Raw genomic sequence first — 24,921 nt, 5'->3', positions numbered from 1 at the left:
GACTTTTTCTTGTAATGAACGCCAGCTATAATTGCACCTGCAGTAACAATAGACAAACAAAGCGTAACTTTGGAAGCTGTTGACATGTTCAATGTTATTTGAGCTGCACTGTCGACTGTCAGCTGTCTCAGGCTAAATCCCATAGATTTCGACGGTATCACCACTCGTCCTCGCTCCTGCCCGAGCTCCGGGGGACAATGATCTCAAAAGACCTACCGCAAAACAAATTTCGCAGCGTCCTTTGCAACTGGGGAAACGGCTAATGTGGGACCGTTCATTATTTAAGATAGGGTACATGTGATTTATATTTTATAAATTTATATGTTATTACATTTAAGATATAAAAAATTGAAACTACAATGAATTATATATACTTACTATAACTTATTTAAATAGTTCAATTGTATTATTAACATACAATTCACAAATTCATAAAAGTGCTGTATTATTGGAACTAAATATCTACCTACAAAAAATGGAATTTACCAGATGCGAGATTTTTTCTCCCGAAGCGGACGAGTAAAGGAAAACATTTTGATTAAGTAAGAATTTTAGTCAAAATTGTTGATATTACATTTTGAAATTAAGCGAGATTTATATTCAGTGATTTTCCAATTTAGTCCTTGTTATTTTTAGTAGCATATGCTTGTTTATTTGGAGACAACATGACTATGTTTGTGTTGTGATTACCGAGGTGAATACGGGGGTGAATATGACTGAGAGTGAGACGGTACGGTACCGAGTGAGACAGAGTTTGGCCGTTAGCCGGCGGCGTAAAGTGGCAGAGATTTCCCAGAGTGTAATCTTGTTGTAAACAACAGTAGATGCAAAAGACAGCTGGTAGCTGTCTGTTTCGAGGAGTTTTTAAACATTTTTTAAAATTTCTCCTCGTACACAGACGGCTCGCTATCGTGCAGCCACCATTAGGGGACTTGCATGCAATGCAAATCCCCCTGTCGGGGCTCTTCAATTTTTGTCTTTAATGAATAAAAATTTTGAAAATTAACAAGACCAAAATGCAAATTAACATTCCCTCTTGACATTAATTGCCAAAAAAAGGAGAAAAAGCAAGTTAAAAGGAACAAAAACAGTGACTTACTTACAAATTCACTTCCCCGTTTTATCAGATTTTAAGTACATAAACATATGGCCATCGAGTCCCCTGTACATCGCGCAGTAGAACTTTGGTCTCTGTATTTGGTGAGTGAAGCCAACGGAGTTCAGCTGAGCTGCTGAACAACCAACATAATAGAAACCGAAGCTTTCGGTCTATAGATGCAAGAGCAATGCAAAGGCAATGACCAAAGTCACCAATGCTTCTCTAATTTACCCAGACCTAAATTTAAATTTCTACTTTACAATTTTAGGGCCAATTCGACTACTAGTTCTAATTACATGTATGCACCAGTACGTGATTTTACCTGTAAATTGTAATCCCGACAGCTACACCTTGTTCATTGAATGAGTGCAGCTGACTGCTGTTGTTGCCACCTATCGGAGGAAGAAGTTCAGTGGTGTGCATGTGAATGGTGAAAGATGCATTTGTCATGTTTGTGCAGTCATTCATCTTATTTTCAACTTTGACAATGTTTCACTTTGATGATTTACAGTACGCATTTTTGAACATTTTAGATTTCTAACCTTATTCAAATATATTTGAAATTTTAGATGATTGAATTTTTGTAATTTTTAGCATTCTTTCATTTTTCCAGCATTCTTTCTGTCTTTCTTCCCCTCCCCCTTTTCATTGTGTGCACCGGTCCCCTACAAAGCAGATGAAAATACATGTAGATATATGAATCATAGGCATGTTAAAGGAAATTAATCAAATAGTATTTACCATATTTTTAGTTTAAAATGCTGGAGAAGATAAAATCATTTGTGTTTTGCATTTTATAAATAACCAATAGGTACTGTTTCTACAATTTTATGGAAATAAATAATAAATTGAGCTCAAAAAGCACAAGAGAGTGATTTTATGGAGCTCAATTGAGCTCCTCGCAAAAATAAGGAATATGATTTGTAGAGCTCCATCAAAATCTAAGTTTGAAGGCATGTATGCTGTAAGATCGGTGTCATGAATAATCAATTCAAATTCAGGTTTTTTTTTATCAAGTACTCTATGATCAAAGGCATTTCATTGAGGATGAAGACTTGAGTCTTTCTGTGAAAAGATACTAGAAATGTTTTTTTTTAATGGAAATCAACTTCACTTTTATCAAATGTTCCTCTGTCTTTTTATATCCATAGTTGTATTTGAATTTGATTCAGTTTACATTTGTTCTGTAAGTGAATATAAACTGAAAACTGTGAATTCATCTATGTGAGGATTTTAAGTAGGTTGAGCAGTGTAGATTTAAGATGAGAAGATACTTCTATTTTGATGTTTAGAATAAAATAACCTCATCATTATTTTTTCTCATCTTTCTTCATTAATTATACCCATTGTACTTTCAAATAGATATATCTAGTCCTCGGACTAGTTTTTCATTCAGCTGGGCCTCCAAGAAAGATCAAGATGGCTGCTGGAGCAGTAGTCGTTCCTTCCATTATCCCACTTAGGATTCCAGTCCAGGGCAAGAGCAAGACAGACATTGACACCAACACATACATCGAGCTCAAAAGTAGTAAGTTTTTTTTTTTTTTACTTGTGTATCCAAGTCTTCTTGAAGCACATAGAGACATTTTATCATAGTGTTTGTTTAGTGCAGAATCTATTTGCATGTTCTTCTGCACTGTTATTAAGAGCTCCTGAAGAAATGCTTGAAAAGAAGAAGAAGTAGTAGTAGTAGTAGTAGTAATAGTAATAGTAGCAGTAGTAGAAGTAGTAGTAGTAGTAGTAGTAGTAGTAGTAGTAGTAGTAATAGTAGTGGTAGTAGTAGTAGGAAGAAGAGGAGATTTAGAATTATGTTGTAATTTGTATCATGAATGATATGAAAAATAATATACAATAAGTTGATTATGACAACAATGGAATCTTTGTGTCATTCACAGCCACTGCAGATACTGACATCTTTTATACCATTAAAAGAGCAAAACAAGATCCATTCCAGATTTTGACTCTAGAATCTGTATTTTCATTCACAGCCACTCCAGATACTGACATCTTTTATACGATTGATGGAACCAAACCAGATCCATTCCAGACAATAGGACAGAGAACAACATTCATGTACCAGAGACCTTTCAGGCTTACAGAGGGAAAGAGAACTGTCAAGGCCCTTGCAATGGCTAGGTTTGTTTCACTTTATATCATATCAAGGAAAATATTTAGCTGGGGGCTGATTCGCCTTCGAAATACCATTAAGAACCCTGAATAACTGTTTTAAATATATTCTTTGTATGGCCAGCTTTGTTTCATTCTACATCATATCAAGAAAAATGAATATGGTGGCTCAGGATTAATATGCCCTTGAAATGCCCTTAAGCACTCTAGGGAAACTAAAACAAGGAGTCCCTGAAATTCCCATAGGGTCCAATCTAAGCTGTAATACAATGTAGCAAAGTTTGGACCAAAAGCGCACTTGACTGTTATATCAACGTACTGTGTGTTTCATATTTTCATAGAAAGGATCCAAATGTGTTCCTGATAAAACATTTTATTGATTGATAATGCACATGTCTCAAAAGATTTTTTCTTTTTCAATTAGATCAATTTAATGAACAAAAATGGATGATATATTAGCATGATAAGAAAAGCATGAAGAAATTAGGAGATTTTGTCCTCATCACAACCATTATTACTCCTAATTCCCAAAATGCTGTGGGACGACCTTAATTTCTGTAGAGTCTGCTCAAGATCTGCCACAAACTGTATTTTTCAAAATGTAGGAAATGAATGTTTTACATATCAGAATGATGATGTTTGCATAAAATTACAGCATAATTGGTCAGGTAGCCCTTGCAATTATAGAAATTGCCTTCAAAATCAGCATTCATTCCTTATGTTAAAAAAAAATAGCCCCTAAGAAATAAAAATTATTTCCTACCCTGGTATACTGACACTATTGATGTTAATGATATTCTGCAACAGGACCTGTTGCCTTTTTTGTTGCTCCTTTTCATGTGGTATTATCTATCAACCTGTTATTGTACTATCTTTAATAGGGATCAGACAAGAGAAAGTTTTGTAGTGAGCAAGACTTTCTTTGTGGAGTGGGTAAGAGAAGAACCTGATGACACTGATGAGGAGAGTTTGCTGGAGGCAGAAGCTAGGAACCAAAGCCCTGGACTCAAGGTCGGAAACATGACGTTGTAATATTTGGAACCCAATAAAACACATATGAACCAAAAATAAATGGAACATGTTAACAATTATTATATTGATAAGGAAATTACAAATTTGTCTTGCAAAAAAGCTTAACTATTATTGAATCATTTCTATCAGTTTTCATTGATGTGAAGTATTGAGATTTTAATAAAGTGCTCCATTATTGTGTAATCCGCAAAAAAAACAAAATATTTGGTAATTTGTGTAATAAAATACAAAAGAAATAGACATAGTGAGTAGGGGACATCAGAGGAGACATCTGACAAGATGTCAGATCTGACAATTTTCTGTGGTTTGGATTAAAGGAGAATGAAACCTTTGGAACAAGATAGCTTGTGTGAAAACAGAAAAAGAAAAGAAACAGATCAACGAAAGTTTGAGAAAAATCGGACAAATAATGAGAAAGCTATGAACATTTGAATATTGCGATCACTAATGCTATGGAGATCCTCACATTGGCAATGTAACAAAGATGTATGATGTCACCTGTGAACAACTCTCCCTGTTACTTTAGTATATATTTCACTTAAACTGTCTCTTTTATCACATCTATCAGTAGATCATGCGTTCTTTCTATAGGAGGGTATGTAATACAGATTTTTAAAGAATACATCATGGATAAAGAGTTTGTATCACCATAAGAAAAAACAAAAAGAGACATTTTGGGGGTATGTTATAGTCCATCAAAGGGACATCACACATCCTTGTCGCATTGCTAATGGAGGATCTCCATGGCATTAGTGATTGCGATATTCAAATGCTCATAACTTTCTCATTATTTTTCTGATTTTTCTCAAACTTTCTTTGTTCTTATTCTTTTATTTATCTTTTTTGACACAAGCCTACTTGTTCCAAATGTTTCATTCCCCTTTAAGGTAATAAGCACTGTTAATGTGGTAATGGTTGGTAAAAATAGGACTTTGTCAGACAAGTTCTTTGATGAATATCTCCCATTTAGATAATATCACACATACTGTGCCTTTTACTATGGCGTGAAAACAAAACTGGGACGTTTCAAATCATTCTTATTTTACATCTGACTTTGATGAAATTTTCAGCATTGTGCTTGTTTGATATTTCTCGAATCAACTCTTTGTTGGATGAACGCCCCTTTTATAGGGAGAAATAATGCATCTTTCATTTGCACTTGCCCCTACGGAAACAGATTGTACTGATGTCATATTTGGGTAAATATATCATTTTACTGTACATTTCATAACAGTGATTAATTCATATTCTGATATACCTACAGCTTACAGCCTCCAAGACAACCACTGCTCTCCTGAAGAAAGTAGTTGAGGCTGAGACCAGAAGACCCGACTCGGTGAAGGGGTCTAACTACAGGAAACCCACTGTAGGAACCCGCTTCATGGAAAATAGGATGGGCACGAAGAAACCCAGTGTCTCTAGAGGTCAAAAGGTTGGGCAAGGAAAGGTAATTCTATTCCTTTTAAAATTTGAATATTATATTTTGTTGATTGATACATCACTCTATTTAAAAATAATATTAAAGGAATCCATGAAATCCACACAGAACAGCACAAAAAATGTAATAGTTTAACTCAAGAATGTTTACAAGGCAAAAAACAGATTATCCATACATCCAAGACTTGTCCAGATTGATGACCTATACAGGGCGGATGATATGAAAAGTGAGAAAATTAATGGCCTGATTGAAAATAAACATTTTGGCCAGTATTCTCATAAGAGGTTCCAATTGTACCATGGTACAAACCCATGGTTTATGCAAATTTCACAAGTTATGGCACTTCAACTTCACACCCTTTGTAGAAAGCATGCATTTATGACACTTTACTTAGTATATGCGATGAAATAAGCCTAATTATGTACACAAATCTGCATAGTCCATGGTTTTATACTATTGTACAGCGCAATTGAAACCTCTTTCAAGAATATGTGCCTCTATCAGCATGAGTCATTGAAAAATTGTATGTTCTATTGGTTTCTGCAAATTATTGTATATTATGAGTAATATTTTAATTTCTTACAGAAAACCCCTGATCCTGCAAGTGAGGATGACAAAAAGAAGAGTAAGAAGATACCAGAGAACTTTACTCAAGCAAACAGACTACAGAGACAAACAGATTTCTTAAAGTAAGTATAGGGTGTGTTCAATGTCGATTTTCAAATGACATCAGCAACACGAATCGTGATTGAAAACTCAATTACAAAATACAGAACACAAACCAAAACACAGAACACAAACAACAACACAGAACACAAACAACAACACATTGTTTCGTGTTGAAAATATAAAGCTGATTATGTGTCTATCTTTTTTAAATTCTCGCTTTTGTTGGCACAGTGTGATTGCGCAGTTTGGCCCGTCACAATAAAGGTCAATTTGGGCACATGCTTGTGTAGGCATCCACTGTGAGAGCAAATTTCATGACATTTCTAATACAATTGTGTTCAATGTGGCATTTGTGATGCTCAAGGTCGTAAAATATGGAGCTGATCACATTTCCAAACATATTTTTTTTCCATGAATGAATTTTCCTCCCAATCATGATCTGAAAGACATGTACTTTTACGACCAGGAATGGGGGACATTGAACGCATTATTATTCATTATATCTCTGTTTTGTAATTGAGTTTTCAGTCATAATTCATGTTGCTGTTTGAATTTGAAAATTGATATTGAACACACCTATAGACTGTAAATCTAAAAAAAATAACGGTATTCAGTTCAACTGACTTGTACATTTAACCATGAAATGTAATTATTCAAGCTTGTTCACGTCTGAATCATTTACTGAAACAGATACCACTTTCTTAATGGACAAAATTTATGAGGGTACATGCTTTCCACAGCAAAAGGGTAAAACTATGTATCTTCACCAGGTGATGCCTTTGTAATCTCAGTTTATAGCAATGCTCTTTTAACCTCAGGTTTAGTGATTTGATAAAACAAGCGCCAAAAGAAGAACCAACTTTTTCATCCCATTTGATATATAATGATTATAATAAGTCAAATTACTTAGAGCAACTACTGTTTACTCTACTACTCTTAATACAGGGTATATATGTCATCAAATGAGAATACCATTGTTGTCGCTGCTTTGGCTGAGGTTGAAACAAACAAAATCCATCAAATACATGAATTTATACATAGCTTTATCATGAATTCATGAATAGTCCTATGATTAATTTCTTATTTCATTGTTTATTAGTTGCGTTTCAATTTTACATTTATTTTCAAATTTCACACTGATGTGTTTGCTATGATTGAACTTGGAATAAGAAAGAAAGTACAAGTACAATCGCCTTATTATCATAAGGATAGCTCTTTTAAAGATAAATGCCAGTTGTGGTAACGATTTCAAAATGAGTTCGTACAGAATCCAATGAAATGACCACCAAAGTGTCTGTTTGTATGAATAAAAAAATATGTGCCAAAGGATTCTGAAAGAAATTGTGTAATTGCTGAGAAATTAGCAAATAAGCACAGGATTCAGGTCAAGCGTCTGGCTGACATTCAAAGCAATAATAATACACTGTCCCATTTTGCGCTTATCTTTGTTGGTGATCTTCAGTGTGAACATTTTTCAGCGTAGATTTCAAGATTTCTTAAAGTTCAGTTTATGTAACTGTACCAGATATAGATCCTTGGTGATATAATGACAATTGAGCATGGTTTTACAGACCTCTCATGAAATCAGTGTTTACTGCAACTACTTTCATTTATCTTTAAGAGCTTGGAAATAACTCACAATAGAATACAAACCATCTTTTTCAGGACAATCACAAATTGATATATCATAAACCCTTTGCTACAATTTCCCTGTTTCATTATTTTTGTTGTTGCTTCTTCCAGATGCATCTTTTGTTTTGCCGACCGTCCAGCCGACCCCTTTGCTCGTTTTTGTATTTCTTGTGGATCACCTGTTCCTGCCCTCCCGAATGCCAGGCTGCCCCCTCCAGAGCCTGCTCAGGTAAGGCCTGTTATCAATCAGGGTTGATATTATTTTGGTCTACACAAGTCGAAAAACATTTGGTCTACTATCCACTTCCGATCAAAGCTCCACTGATCTACACTGTTAGAAATTTATCCTTGAAATAAAATAAGTTCCTGCAGCAGAGTCTCGAGAACACCTGTGATCTTACCAGATTGCGTAATCTTACAGAAAATTGTTATTTGGTTTATGTAAGTTTACAAATTTCCTTAAATAAAACACCCTTTTTAAACAGACCTGTTCTGTTAAATTGCAGAAAATTTCCTGTTTAATGAATTTACAGAATGATTCTGTTATTGCTTTCTGTAAAAAAAAAATTTTCTGTAAAGTCACATTTTTTTTTACAGTGTAGTCATATTAACTAATAGCATACTATGCATTGCATCCCAGACAAAACAAACCAAGAATTATTGATTAGTATAATATTTTTTTTCACAAATACAATAGACAAATGACCTATCGTTGTAAAGCTTCAAAACTCCTCTTTCGCCTGGTTTAACTCATATGACTCCTTATTCACACATGAGTGAGCAAAATCATTTGATTAAAGTAGTTGTAGATAAATTTGACTTGGACAAGACTAGGATTCAATGTCTGGCTTGGCGCTTTATTCCCAAGACAAGGTAGTTAATCTACATGACTCTTTTTATCATTCATCAAAGGTATGAAAATACAATAGGTGTTATTGGTTCATCATTTTTTCTTCTCATTTTTTCCTTTATATGACAGCTTGGTATGTGCGTTGGATGTCATTCTATGATACCTCTGAATGTCTCCAAGTGTTTGGTATGTGAGATGGACGTCCCACCACAACTCGTACCACAAGCATCAGTCAAATTGCAGGTAAGAATTCTGGATATGAGAATTATTATAAAGTGATCATTTCACTCTGATCCGTTTTTATTAAAAAAATCTCATTTTGGTTCTTGGAAATATGTAAAGCTTATAGTGTATCTACACAAACTATTTTAAAACTTTGGAGATGTAAACCAAAGTTTGAAAATGAATGAGGGTTGGTTTAAATGAACTTGTATATATAGGGAGCGAATCTGTACTAAAACACATAAACACTGAATGAACCCAGCATGACCTACATACAGTGAGTATAATGTACCCTGAATGTATAGTGTAGCCAATTATAATGCATACAAGTTACATGTACATGTACACGCAACATAATGCAGTCAAAACAGCCAACAGACTCTTTCGCCCGAATTCACAAAGGTGGTTTTGAAAACCCACGGTTGAGTCCGTGGTTTATATAGATTTCCAGTATAAATTACACTTATTTAACGCGTATCGGGCGCGTGTATAAAATATGTCCAATGCTGATGGGCGCTTTTGTCACAGTGCGCTAAATTGAAACCTGTTACCGTGGTAAGATACGCCATTTTATTCATGAGTCTACTGTTTGAAGAGTGGACTCATTATTCAAAACAGTGGACTCATGAATAAAATAGCGTGGATAACCATGGCAACAGGTGTCGATTTTCCACACTTTAAAAAAAGCGCGCATCAGCATTGGACATTTTTTGATATTCGAAGTAAATCAGCATAATTTATACAGAAAATCTGCATAAGCCACGGGCCTTTGAATTTGACAAGCTCATGCAATTCACTGTTCGTGTCTGCTATGTTCAATATGTTTTCTCAATCTTGTTTTGTGAATTCTCTTGGTAGGACAAGCTCGTATGCAATGAATGCGGTACAGGTAACCCTGCTAATATGCAATACTGTGTGACATGTGAGCACCCATTGACTGGAGCTAATAAACATCTAAAGGTATGTATGATTTAAACAAATTCTAATTGTGTTAATGACAGGGTAATGATCAAATGAGTTTGAACATAATCCAATAGAGCGATCATTCAAGTATTTGTATGTAAATATGAAAAATATTTGCTTAATGATTTTTGTAGAAAATGTGTAGTTGCTGAAACAAGCATGCAATCCCAGCCAGAGGATAGGTCTTTTTCCAAGAAATAATACTACACTGTCCAATCTGAGCGTATCTGTGTTGGCAAATTTCTGTGTCATTGGTTTTTGTTTGTATTTCATTAAAAGAGGTTTATGTAGTTGTACATATTGATAAATGATATTGCTTTATTCTAATAGTAAGGTTGCCTATTGAAAGTAAAATTCTACTTACCGTAACCATTTTATATAGAAAGAAGTCTATCCCAACCCCCCAAAAAGTAAAAGTATTCTTTTAAATTCTGAACTCTTTCAGCCAACATACAGTCAATTCGCTGCACCCCCTGAGCCAGGTAAAAAGGGACGTCTTCTGTGCTGCAGCAAATGTGGGCGTGTCAACAATAGTGATGCGAGATACTGTGATTGGTGTGGTGCAAAGGTTTGTTCAATATATGATATTACGAAGTGACTTATTTAATATATATGGATGTTTATTATACAGGGACCTCAATACCTATGGATATGTGGAATGAATCTGTAGAATGATAAGATTTCCATATTCTATTCCACACATACTGAAAATGAAAACATACTGGAGAACTTCACAAAAATATAGAAAAATCAGCTTTTCTACTTATCTTCTTAATTTGTGAAAGTGGCATGATAATTGTGACATGCTCATTCAACACATGTTCTCTGATATTCAGTCCCAATTTCTGATTTACACCATTGCTCAGTACAGAAAAAAGTTATATGATTTTCACTGACTACTTTGCTCTCAGCCAATCAGATGCAAGGATTTGTAGTAGCTTATAACAATGGTTGGTGAAAGTCACTGATTCTTTGTTTCATGATATATTTATCTGATATTATTTGTTTATCACAGCCTGCTCCCACCACATCATTGATGACATGTTCTAGATGTAAGGCAGCCAATCAAGCGTACTCATCATTCTGTCATTCATGTGGAGTTTTGATAGAACCACCGATCAGGAATGATCCAAGAAACAATGGAATCACAGTTGGAGGAAAACATACTTCACAGGTATTAACAGTCTTTGGAAATAAAAATAAAAATTAATGAGTTGATCTGGGTTATCACCCACTCCCTCCACTAAATTGATTAAAGGAGGCTTGATAACCCAGATGGTAGAGTGGTGATATTGCAATCTGGTGACCTGGGTGCAGATGCCACATAATGCTCTACTACCCTTTGGTATGACATTGATACACATTACCAGAGGGGCGTTTCATGAAAATCTTCAACACTGACTAAATTTTCAGCGCTGACAAATTCGGATAAATCCTTGGTTTTATGGGCTCAGAATGTTTTGCTATGGTAACTGTCAGAGAAAGACATTTTGTCAGTGCAGACAACTTTCATGAAACAATCCCCATGTCCCTCAGAGAGAATCTTATGCTTTATGTTAGCTGGTTGCTTGCTTATGAACACTCATTTAGCAATCAGGTAAGAAAAATTGCAACCAACCAAATCAATAAAACAAGATTAAAGTCATCACAAATTTATCACAAAGATACATTAGATGGAGCTGCAACTTTATCAGCAGCACTCAGATAATTCAAGGAATTAATCTTACAGGGTATGCATGTACATCACCTGAGTCTAGTGCAGCTTAGTGTGGACTAATTTCTTGCTGAAGGAAACTTCTGCCATGGCTGGGATTTTTACCCACAACCCTCTGTTTCAAAGTCCTGGGACTAATCCACCAGGCTACAATGCTCCATCAAGTGCTATGTAAATTTTGCATATTTTTATTTATTAACCTAGGTAGTGGACCAGAATGGTGAACCATCTTGGGTTCCCATGACAGTCCCCAAGAAGGAGCCTCCTAAGGTCTCGGTCTCCACCATGACAGCAGGAATCTTCTACCCATCCAACAAGGAGCTGATCAAGAAAGACCTGGAGCAGCAGGAGGCAAAGGCCAAGCAGGATGCCATGAGTGACCGCAAGGTGACCCTTACAGCGGTCAGTCCAGGCAAAGGTAAGCATCGGTCCAATGCTTGTCTAGTAATGATTGCAATCTCGTCAGAATGATTGCAATCTCATCTAGAATGATCTTGTAATCTTGTCCAATTATTGCAATCTCGTCTAGAATGATTGCAAACTCATTTGGGATGCTTACACTTTCAACTAGAATAATTGCAATCTTGTCCAGAATGCTCGCAGTATCGTCTAGAATTACTACAATGTCGTCTAGAATGATGCAATATCATCTAGAATTAGTGCAATCTATTTTGAATGATTGCAATCTCTGTCTGGAATATGTGATGAGGTTTGAGTTTTCTTCATAGTTGTGGGAAAAGATTGAACTAAAAAAAATTGTTGTTTATCTGATTATAAGGCTGGTGTTACTGAAAATGTTAATGTCTCTATGTATACTATCCTTAATATCACCATAATTAGTATACTTCTAACTTCATTGTAATTTTGATGTTTTAATCTTGTGAGATTCATCTTTTTTCCTATTTTTTTGTAGGTTACTGGAGGCAACAAATGGACCATATATGTGGTCATCTCAAAGCACATGCACAGAATAATACAGACTTCAGAAACCAGATTGGAGAACCAAGGATGGGAAAGGTACATAAGATGGAATGATAGTTCAGTTTGTAGAGAGCGAGGGCCTGCCCTCTGATAAGGCATTGATAGTGATGATACTTTGCTTTTAGGTAGTTCTGAAGACAATAAAGACAATGTATGACTGAAAGGGCACACAACATTAATATTATGGTTTAGATGCCATGTACCTTTGTTTGAACTGTCTGCTAACAAAGAAATTACTTCGGTTTAAGTTAGCAGCTATTACACTGATTGCCTGCAGTCCTCTATCAGGAACATTCTGATGAAAAAAAACAATGTCTTATCGAAGGTTTCAAATGCATCTACTTTTATTAAGAACCATTTTTGTTGCTCTCACCCCTCTTCCATTATGTAGTGCAAATAATACAACATGTATTCCATTTTATTTGTAACATTTGTTTTAACTGTCTGCTAGGAAAGAAATTACTTCGGTTTATGTAAGCAACTATTATCCTGATTGACTGCAGCTCTCTTTCATAAACTTTCAAAAATAAAATGTTTTGTTGAAGGTTTCAAATGCATCTACTTTATTAAGAACCATTTTTGTGGCCCTAACCCCTCTTCCATTATGTACAGCTAGTGACAGCTGCTGTGCATGAAGATGGCTATGAGCTTAGTCTGACTGTATGCTTTGCACTGAGAGGATCTAAGGATGCTATGACAGGCAAACCTCTGGGAATTACCAAGTCAACACTGCTGAGTGATGTAACAGAGGGAAGGAGAAACAGTATAAATAGTCCTGGTAAGACGAAGATCCATGATATTCCATTCAAATGAAACAGTGCATTTAAGTTACATAATAGCACTATAACTCTGTACATATATTTAGAATACTTAAAACATGGTTTAAAAAGTTTTTAAAAAACATCAACACAATAGTATTTACACTAATGCCTGTCTCCTCCCTTTGCATATTAAACTGTATTGCTGTGTAAGCCGAAAACATAATATGCAGGCTTATGCATCACACTACCCAGAAAAAGAATACTTGCTTGCAAACACACTTTTGCCTCAAGCTTGTTGGAACTCCTATAGAGTTGCCTGCAGTAAAGTAAGGTGATGTGAGCTGAAGCAAGCTGAAGCGAGACAAATCTTGGTAAATGGATTAGTCTTGCTGCACGTTGGCCTGTGTAACTGCTGGTTGTAACTTTTCCGCACACATTCTTGCTCGCATTCGCATAAGTCTTCGTATTAAACATGCATGAAGTTTCAGTGCATTATGTTGTTTTTGGCTGCAATTGTCTGCGTTTAGGCAATGGGCAGCTGAACACAAGCCCAAAATACAAATGTGAGAGCAAGGCTTTAAGCAAGTAAAAGAAACACGATAATCTAATTTTAGTTTCAATTTTTGACTTATCCATTGTTACAGGATTTGCTCTATATAATTTTCATTACTATAACTTCAACCCCCCCCTTCCCTCCCTAACAGTGAATATATGAAAGGAACTTATTTGCACCCTCCCCCCAAAAAAAACATTTATAAAAAGAATGATAATAGTAATATTTTTTTAATGCACATTGTGTAATCATAGTATGTAACATTGTGTTACGTTAGAGTACTTAAGATATTTGTGTTGACTTGTGTTTTACTCCCTTTTCTCTTACAGTAACTCAAGAAAAGTTTTCAAATAACACCAAGGAATCATCGTCTAAGAAAGATTCTCCAAAGAAGAAAACAATAAAGAAGAAACCTGTCAATGATAAGCTTACAGTAAGTAGCTCCTTTCACACGTGTAGAATATGTATGTGGTAGTAGTAATATGTGTGGAAAAGTAATTGGTTCAAATAAAGCCACTGTCATGGTCTTTTTTTTGTCACAGTCTGAAATTGACTTACATTGGTAGCAAATGGTCCCCTTTATTCAACATTTAGTGACATCTAATTCTTTTGCCTTTTAGGTACATGTAGCTAGATAGCTTATTTTGATACAATTCTAAACAAATATTTTTTTTGAAAGTCAACATTCATTATGTAGTTTTTGTCTCACCTGCATAGCATTGTGAGACTATAGGCGCCGCTTTTCTGACGGCAGCTGCTGCGGCTTCGTCTTAATTGTTGAAATCTTAAGTAAGATTAAATTTTGTTAAATGTCATAACTTGGAAAGCATATGGATCTATTTCTCTGAAAGTATATGGATATAGTTTGTGAAACTTGGACATAAGGGTAATCAAGTATTAATGAACATCTTGCATGCATGACTGTCATGAAACATGATTAAGTGAGTAAAACTACAATATATTGCATATTGATGATGAGTTTGAAGTTTTTTTATACAAGCTTTTTATATTTCTGTTAAACGATAGCCAAAACATTTATTTTTTTAATATTTAGCCTCTATAATGTTGATTTGCCTATTGACTTTGATAGGGAGTAATTTAATTTCTTAACTCCAACCATATGGCAGAGAGTTGATATCATTTTTATTCAATATATATTTTTTCATATCCTGCTCAGTGAGTCCAAAACAGCTCTTTTTATTATTTTGTGCTTCCATGCTGTTGTATTTCTGGTTCACTTTAATGTTGAGGAATTTCATTTTCTATACTCCAGCCTTATGACAAAGATTTATTGCGAGAAGTTGGTCCCAAGGGGGATGGAGATGAAGAAGAAGTTCAGAGGTTGCTTGATGAGGTAAGATCTCCTTAATCTTTATTGTTAGATCCTTATAGGATAAATCGATTACCCATGGGTAAAAGATATAGAAACTGGTATTGTAAGATTGCATGATTAAAAAATAAAATTGTAGGAAAAACTTTTGCATTTTCAGGTGTTGTACGGGACATTTCCAAGATAAAAATCAGGGATGCCCTTATTATGGATCTTGAAAATGTTGTAGATATTATTGGGAACCATCAATGATACATTATTCCATTGACCTGCAATATTTTCAATCTTATGTTTTTCCAATAATGGTTTCAGGCAGTGTTTGTACTTGACTATTTAATCAGCAAAATTATTGAAAATGGAAAATTCTTTTGTTCCCCCCCCAAAAAAAAACAAAAAAAAAAAATATATCTGACTTTATTTTTGGTTTAAACTCATAGTTTCCATAAAATTTAGGTATCATAGTAAAATATTGCACTACTTATTGAAATCATGTTGAAGATTGTGATTTTTTTGAAGTTCTAGTGTGGAATCGCCCAAATGGGCAGGCTTGAAATAAAATGTTGAAAAAGCTGTGTTATTTATCATATTTTTCCTTTTGATTGATTATAGTAGAGAGATGGCTTTAATTTGTTAAAGGCTTGTCAGAAAGATGCAAGAAAATTTGAATAGAGCAACATGGACCAAGTATTCATGTTCTGAATATATTTTATAAAGAAAAGAACTAAAAATGTGACATGAATGCAAATCTGTTAGGTGTGATATTCTATTTCATGAATTTAAGGGATATCCAACCCATGTGATCGATTGTTGAGAAATTAAAGAAAAATAACAGCATATAATATGCATGATAAAAAAAGCTATTAGTTATTTTGTTTAACTTGTGGGAATTTGACTTTGACCAATTGATAATTACCTGTTGATTGACCAATTGATATTTACCTGTTGAATCACACTATGTGTTGCTGCCTCATTGAACAGCATCATAGAGAAAAATGCAATTTAATAGTTTTGAATATTCCACGAACAGAAGAGTAATCGCTGCCATTCGGTGCTATCCACCTTCCAAAGAGATAGGTATAGTTTTGGGGACCTCATGTTTCATTTATCTAGTATGATTTTATTATATTTCGTCGAATGGCATTCATTATTTCTGTTTTTTATATTGACATGTTTTGATGTAAGCCATTTCATTGCCATGAATGGATAACCTTTTTTTTTTAATTTGAGTTATGTGTCTGGTGTATTTAATCCATGAAAAAGAATCCATTTAAAGTGTAAGCATTTTTATTAATTCTATTAATTGTAAATCAAAATAATTGTGTTTTTTGCTTTTGAATGCCAATTTTTTTAGTGTGTGAGGGTGTGTTTGTGTGTTCAAGTGCTCAACTTCATTCTTTTTTACTGTTGATGTTCCTGTCATAGATATTTCTTTAAAAAAAATTGACTACATACAAGCGTGTATGGATATTAAATGAAGTATTCATTTGATTATAATGTCAATATTGCCTTAAAGTCTTAGGCCCCTATTCTGAAGTCGGGTTTAACTTAGACTCGGGTTTAAAGTTGTAGTTTAAGTATGGCGAGCCAATTGTCACATAAATCACTAACAGTAGAGACATCATACTTCAGCTCATTTGGCTCTTAAATCATTCATAATTGTCTAGGACGTATAAAAAAAATTATAGGCTTCACCATCGATGAATCAGGAAAGAGCACAGTAAACATAAGAAACATACAACTTAATAACAAATTTGATACGTTTGGCTTCCCATACTTAAACCACAACTTTAAACCCGAGTCTAAGTTAAACCTGACTTCAGAATACGGGCCTTAATGTGTAGGAGGACTTTATATCTCTTCAGTTGTATAATACGAAAAGTTATAAATTTCTTAGAGTTTCCTTTTTGAGTTGATTACTTCTAATGGATCATGGGGGTGTTTCACAGGCATTTAAGTATGACTTAGAATCACACTTAAGAGCCAAGTTGCATTTGTTATAAAAGGCATGACTGCATTGTTCAAATCATGCTAGAGGACACTCACTACTGCATATCAATCAATAAGATTGCTTGTTACATAATCATATACACATAGGCATTTAAGTGTGACTCTACTCTAAGTCATACTCAAATCTTTGTGAAACACCCCCAGGTAAAAAAAATGTATTTCACAATAAGAGAGATTATTAAGTTGATAGATGAAAACTGCTGAGAGGGTATAATTTACAGTCTTTTCTGAATAAAGTTATTTTTACACATGGCAGGACAAAACTTTGCGCAAAAACCTCGGCAATTTTTTTGTCTTCAAACTCAATGAAATATTAAAGGGCTAAAAGACATGTTGCAGGGGGTAAGGATATAACTTTCATTTTGCTATTTAGCTTTCTCTTTTTAGATGATAGTGCAGAATAATCTGTCCATAACTGTGCATTGAAATATTTGGCATCATAATGAAATTGATATTATTTTATGAGAGCTGCTGCAAGATCTGCCACACAGTTTTAGTCCAAATTGAGACTAGAAGCTTTCAATGTGCATTTATTGGCATAAGTGGTGTGGTATTTTTCAGTGTATATGAGCAATATGAAAACTGTTGATGGACTTTGTTCAGATTGTCGCGTCATATTCGAATGAGGATTTAAAGTACTACAAGAATTGCCTAATTTGATTTGTGTTTTAAGTCTGCACACAAGTATTTGTGTGATTAAGAAGACACACAATGACCACAAACTTTACAACTGCAATACAGATATTTATTAAAAATCTGAGTCAAAATAGGGAAATGATATTGAATGATCATGCATTTCATATAAGAGCCTCAAAATGCAGCCTCTCTCATCCAGATCACGTGTAGCATAAATGAGTGCTCGGAAATGCGGCACCATTGTTTTTATATTCTAAAATTGACAGGCTGTAGTTTTTTTGTCAGAAATTCATAGATTTCGATCAAATTTTTGATGATATTTTTTGCACACTTGCTCTCAAGAACATACATAATATTATAAACTGTTCAATTTTATGTGCACAGACATGAGACTCCACTCATGCATGTAGCTGAGGCTTTTCGTAGTTTGCATTAGTTATCCCTTGAGAGTATAATTTTCATACATTGTGTATGCCATTGAACCTAGATAGTTGAACTCCATCTTCCTCGGCTATCCTGCCTGTGACTTTGATGCTCCAAACATTATATAGTGCCCTCTAGGGGGCAATAAAGGCACACTTCAATCACTTGCCTGTGTCAATCACACCTGCAAGCCATCAGGCGCAGGTCGGGTCACAGGTCAAAGGTCAAGTTGTATATTGAGCATGACTGGGGCCAGAGATGGGAGGGTTAGAATCAATGAAAAATTGCATGTTAAGGGATTAAAGGGGGACTCTTTATTATGCCATAAAATTCCATTGACCAAAAACTTTATAATGAGATCAAGGTGAAATACCAGTGTGTTTCATGAAGAGGTTTTTCAGTGTTTTTTAACTGACTAAATTTGCTCTCGGCCAATCAGATGCAAGGATTTGTAGTAGCTTATAACAATATTTGTTTCATGAAATGCTCCCCAGGAGCTGCCATGGATTGTCATACGATTTCATCTTGACATTGATTGTATGGGGATAGAACCAGATGGAATTAGATGTTTTGAAGAGTTTATTAAGCAAATTTTGAACAGATCAAAAATATAAGGCTCACATGAAAGTGACCCAAAAATGTACCCATTTGGTGATATAAATTTTTCTCCTTTTTTTCCCTTTTTAATAGAAGATGATTGTACTCTTAATTTATCATTACATTAGATATTAGAAGAAAATAATTGTTGACATTGATTATAGTAGAATGAAACTGAAGGGAATGAAGTGTTTGAATAGTTGATAGAACAGATTGAACATTCGACCCAAGCATGTCCCTCATTTGGTAATTTCTTCATTAAATTTATAGTTTTATTTGTAAGTGGAAAAAATATTTGTTTCTATAATTTCCCAACATTCTAATTATTCCAGTGGATGGACATATTTTATGTTTATGGCCATGCATCCAGGAGTTTCCCCTTTTGTGTAACATCACCCAAATCTAATCATAGTTCATAGTTCGGTATTAAAATTGTCATAACTTAAGAAATATTTAATTTTACAAAATTGTACTTTTTCTGAAAGGAAATTTCATGAGGATTGCAAAAATGGCATTGGGAATGAGGTAGGGTGAACTGCTCACATCTTGATATGATTTGAAATGCAAATTTATTTAAATTTTGAATATTCAAAACAAAGTCTTTTACTTTAAATTTCTGTCAAATCTTTATTAATGATTCTACATTCATGATCTTATAGAGGTGTATTGTTATATTTAGCTGTAAAATGACATCAAAAGCCCCTTATCAACCACACTTTAATGCATGTTTGATACTAGCAAGAAAATATATTATAATGTCACATAAAAAAAATGTTTACCATTTTCACCACCTTCAATTACCCTTTTTTTGTTTACTTAGGGAAAGTAAAAAAAATTGCATCAATTAGCACTTTATCCAAATTTAATGTTGTAATATAAAGAAACATACCTCACCCCAAATAACTCGTAATAACAATGATGAGAATAATTCTGCTATAGTTACATTTGATCTCTTTGCAAATATGCGATTGAATCAACTTCAGTTTCCTGCAAAACTCTTTAAATGCATGAAGCATACTCCAGCTGCATTTGAAATTGATCTCTCTAGAGATCATCATCTCCTGTGGCAAAGAAATCAAAGTGATATGAATAGACACATAGCCACAGAAAATAGAATACCAGGGGAGCATTCCATGAAACAAATATTCACTGATTTTTGTTATAAGCCACTGAAATCCTTGCATCTGATTGGCTCAGAGCAGGTTAGTCAGTGAAAATCACTGATAAGATGCTTCATGAAACACTCTTTGGAGACAAACAAAGCTGGCCTTAGATAGCTGCATCATTCAATGAAAAGACATCAAAAGAAATATTGAATATACCGACTTGTCAATTTAGCTCTGTCTGCATTAGTTACTGGTTTTACCATCACCAGCTTTTTATAGACTCTGTTAGAGATAACGCAGATAAATGGGAGAATCGTATGAAACATCTGTCCTCCATGGAGAATAAGAAGTTTGATCGTAACATGTGAGCGTAATAATGTTTCTGTCACGCTGAAAGCCGGCGGTATCCTTTGTAGTGAGATGCATGCATTGAAATCTGTTTAGGAGGCACGGATAGAGAGAGAAGACTGTGTGTGTAGGAATGATACAAGCATGCATGTTTATGATATGAATATGATGGAATAAGCAGGCAGATGACTGCTCAGGCAACTGATCTATCATAAGATTTGGGGCTTCTGAAATATACCATGATTGTGATTTTTGTAAAGTCTACTTTTGAAGATCATTTAGTAGTAACATCCATGATTCTCCTTTATTTCTTTGATTCAGTCTCCTTGCATCATATGAATAATCAAATTTATATGGGGCCTGTTTCGTAAACGACTTGCAACTGGTGTAACTTTGCTATAATGGCAACTACCACGGTAACAGGGCTCAGCAGCCAATCATAAACAAGGTTACCATGGTAGTTGCCATAATGGCAAAGTTACAACATTTGCAGGTCCTTTATGAAACAGGCCCTTGATCTTTTATTTTGAAGTGAATAAATTATGCATTTATGTATCGTGTATGCAATCTTTAGACCAAATAAAAAAAAACATGTATTACTCAGCTTTTATTATTGAGAAACACCAAAATAACTAGCTTTAATAGCAATAGTAACTTATACAGTAAGACCTGCTCATTACTGCCCTTCTTTAAGTTCATATTTTAGGTCAAGCCATATTCAGCTCATCTCATCTGGTTTACAGTCCTTTTAAGGACTTCACTCTCTTTCAAGAAAAGAATACTTCTAATTTTATCTTTTCATCCTATCTTGTCTTTCCATTTCAATTATTCTGCCTGTATTTCCTTCCCTTCTTCATATTACACATGGTGAACCATAGACCTTCTCCACGTTATAAACTCCACCATGCAAACCTACAAAGATCATCTCATATTTTAGGTGTTGTAAAGGGAGTAGTTACCAGGTCATTTTCGCTTATTTGGAATTAAAGAAAGAAATCTAGATTAAAGTGTCTTGACCCAACTCATTATTCAAGTTTAACATAAAGGATGCTAGTTCAGTAACCAAGACTGGAGAAGTCAACCCACAAAGTGTAATCACTTTTATATTGTTAGCGTAAAAGAGATTGATGCATTAGCCCAAGGCAGTTGTATTTACGGTACAATATGCATTCTAGATCTAGAATAAATGGATCAATGGCCTTAGTGCAACTGAATAGTACAGATGTTATAACTCTTAAAAGATGTATTGGAATGAAGAAGGAGAATAATGAACTGTTATTTTTCTTAAGAAAGGTTTTTTAGTCAGTTTCTTTATTGATGTAATTCATCTTCTGGTCTCAGAATTTGAATCACGAAGAACTTAATCGATATGACCATGAACTGTTTCATTTCTTTTCTCATGTGTTTTTGCAGTGATTGTATAGGATTTTTCTATACCATAGGATCAGGGGTGTATAGTACTTTAAAATATGTAATACTTGCTCACAAGTTTCAGGTGATTTGAGAGTTGGGTACATTTTTTAAAGCTTTATCCTAGGTTATAATGATTTCTTGTTTCATTGCCTCTCATTTTTCTCCTCCTCTATACTTTCTTCTCTTATTCTCTCTCTCTACCCCTTCTCTCCCACAATCTCTCTCTCTTGCTCTGTATCTCTCTCCTCCCCTCTCTTTCTGTCCCTCCATCTCTCCCCCTGTCTCCCTGTCCTCTTGATCTTTCTGTCTCTGTCCTTCTCTGTCTCTCTCTTTCTCCCTCCATCTTTATCTACTACAGGGGGCTGATCCCAACAGTGAGAATGCTGACGGTGTCCCTGTGTTAACCATCACTGTGCTCAACAAACACTTTGAATGCATACCAGCTCTTGTGTTTCATGGTGCTGATGTGCACAAGAAAGTTGGGCAGTAAGTCTATATTAATATATGTCCTTTTATAACTACATGTATACTAAATAATTTGGAAGGGAGAGTAGAAAAATGAACATTATTTCCTTTAAACTTCAGTCAGCACATCCATAATATGCTACTTGACTTACCTCAAGATTGAACAATTTACAAAAATTTTTAATGAATAATGACCAAGTAGAACAGAAAAAAAACTCTAGGTCATTTTATGAAGGAAAAGAAAGCTCTTATTATTAAATAGATTTGCATTGATTAATCTAAAGAGCAAAACAATGTAAAAGCCTACATACCAGAGGACCCTCTAAAGAAATAAATAATATACTACAATGATAAATAGATAGAATGTTGAGGCATTCTATTCTTCTGTCATTTTAGTTGACTTTGAAAAGTTTGTAGCTGTCTACCAGCCTTCAATTATTCTCGTGATTTGATTTTCAGGAAAGGAAACACAGCCCTCCATGAAGCCGTGCAGCTGGGATACGATGGAAAGCAGGGTGTGGTCACTCTCCTTAACAACGGAGCCAGTGCAAAGGTTAAGAACAACCGTGATGAGACACCGGCAGCGATGGCTACACGGCTTGGCAACGAGAGCATCATCAACATCTTCACGTCTACTGCAGGGCAGGGCATGCTAGATAGGATCAAGAAACAAGCCTTGGGAAAGACTAAGACGTTTGGTGAGGATGATTTCTGATTAACTTGTTCAAGAATATCTGATTATTTTGATTGGTTATCAATAGATCTTTCTTGCTCGTGTAAGGAGTATGCAAGTACAATAACCTGTTGGAAGGAATACAGTGTCACACACTGTGGTTACAGTGTGTTCACATACTGGACTATGCAAACACAGTGATATGCACACTGTAAAAATGCTGAACTTTTACAGTATGGAGATAATTTCACACCTCTACAGTGTGAGCATGTACAGTGTGTTAAGTGGATTATATGAACACACCAAAAATGCTCACACTGTAGAACACACTGAAAATGCTCATATTCAATAATGTGATGCTGATTTCACACAGTGGACAACTTTACTGTGTGATGTTGACTCTGTATTCTCAAAGTTGACTATGAAAAAGAAATTGACGTTTTTTAAATATTGAAATTCAACAGTGTGGATATGATTTCACACTGTGGACACCTACAGTGTGAGTGTTCACACTGTCTTCACACAGTGGACTAAGTGAAGATGTGACTCACATTGTGAAAATGCTCAAATCTAACATTTTGGAAATAATTTCACACTGTAGACACCTCTACGGTATGAGTTTTCCCCACAGTGTTCACATATTGGACTCTACGAAGATGCCATTCCTGCTGTTAAAATGCTGAAATTTAACACAGTGTGGAGGTGATTTCACACTGTGGACACTTCTACACTGTGAGTGTCTATAGTGTGTTCTTGTAGCTTGGAGTATGTGAAAAATAACTCACACTGTTATTGTGTTTAAACTCATCGGTGTGAAGGAACTGTGTTCAACACTGTGAGACACACTGTGGAGTATTGTGTTCTTCACAGCTTGGCATGTTTAAATGTTTTTTGACTTACCAATAAGTCATTCAATTTGAATCCATCTTGACACCCCTGCCATGATACACTTCATTCACTAACATTCAACAAGTAAAGCCATGATATGATAATGACAACCAAAATAAGATGAAATACATAATGAAAATGAATAAACCACCTTTTGATATATCCCAGATATTACCCTCAGCCATTGTTTCAAGTGTTTATCAAAAGTCCCTCTAAATGTGAAATGTGAATACTTTACTTTGTTATCAGTTTTAACCCCAAACCTCTGTATTCACCCGTAACCAACCAAAGCACAGGATTTCAGTAGCAGTGAAACGGCCCGGTTATCAAGAGGCAAATAATGCCAATATACATGTATAGTACTTGTAGTTTGTGTTCTTGGTAAGATCAGTACTATTATTATTATTATTTATTTGGCATCTCAAACATTACAAAGTATGACAGAATTTCAGAAAGGACTCCAGGAGTTGCCTGGAAGAAAAGAAAAGAAATGTAAAATTCCTGTAACCCATAAGTCATCCCTTTATATGCTGAACAGTTTGAAGAAATTTGAAATAAAATATTTGACTGAAATTGCTTTTGAATAATCAATTAAATCAGTGTTTCAGACTATTGTACTGTATTGTAATGGCACATTCTGCAGTTTTCATAATTGTGCATTTCTTTGGCCATTGTATTAATTTCATAGAAACTCTTAGACTGATTTTCTTATTGAATTGACTGATAGAGATAAAAAGTGTGCTATTGAAGAATATGTAATGCAGCAATTACCCTGATTCATCTTTTCCTTTGATACACATGAAATGGTGAACAAGTATGTAGGTTATGCAGTTACTAGAGAAGTTTAATGTTGAAAGATCTTAATTGTTCAATACTTGAAGAATAAAATACAAGCTTTAATGCAATACAGTGTATTTCTACATAGAGTTGCAGTTGTTACATGGATTTTTATCAAACTGGTCGGCTTTGCATTTGGGGCTTTTGGCAAGTAATT

At 34.7% G+C, this 24,921-nt stretch overlaps 1 protein-coding gene across 1 annotated transcript; it reads left to right on the top strand.

Moving 5' to 3' along the window:
* Positions 1-493: 493 nt before the first annotated feature.
* On the top strand, positions 494-24,373 carry LOC121418460 (double zinc ribbon and ankyrin repeat-containing protein 1-like). The gene is made up of 18 exons (XM_041612349.1): positions 494-542; positions 2,462-2,627; positions 3,088-3,235; positions 4,108-4,237; positions 5,523-5,705; positions 6,282-6,385; positions 8,109-8,226; positions 8,977-9,090; positions 9,928-10,029; positions 10,478-10,600; positions 11,048-11,206; positions 11,951-12,164; positions 12,660-12,763; positions 13,340-13,505; positions 14,371-14,474; positions 15,315-15,395; positions 22,260-22,387; positions 22,826-24,373. Exons 2-18 carry the CDS (start codon positions 2,519-2,521, stop codon positions 23,079-23,081), a joined length of 2,343 nt encoding a protein of 780 aa, XP_041468283.1. The 5' UTR covers positions 494-542; positions 2,462-2,518; the 3' UTR covers positions 23,082-24,373.
* The last annotated feature ends 548 nt before the right edge of the window (positions 24,374-24,921 follow it).

Source organism: Lytechinus variegatus, chromosome 7 (genome assembly GCF_018143015.1).
Source record: "Lytechinus variegatus isolate NC3 chromosome 7, Lvar_3.0, whole genome shotgun sequence".
NCBI lineage: Eukaryota > Metazoa > Echinodermata > Echinoidea > Temnopleuroida > Toxopneustidae > Lytechinus > Lytechinus variegatus.
Note: the sequence above shows the minus strand (reverse complement) of the source record. Positions and strands in the feature narration are given on the sequence as shown.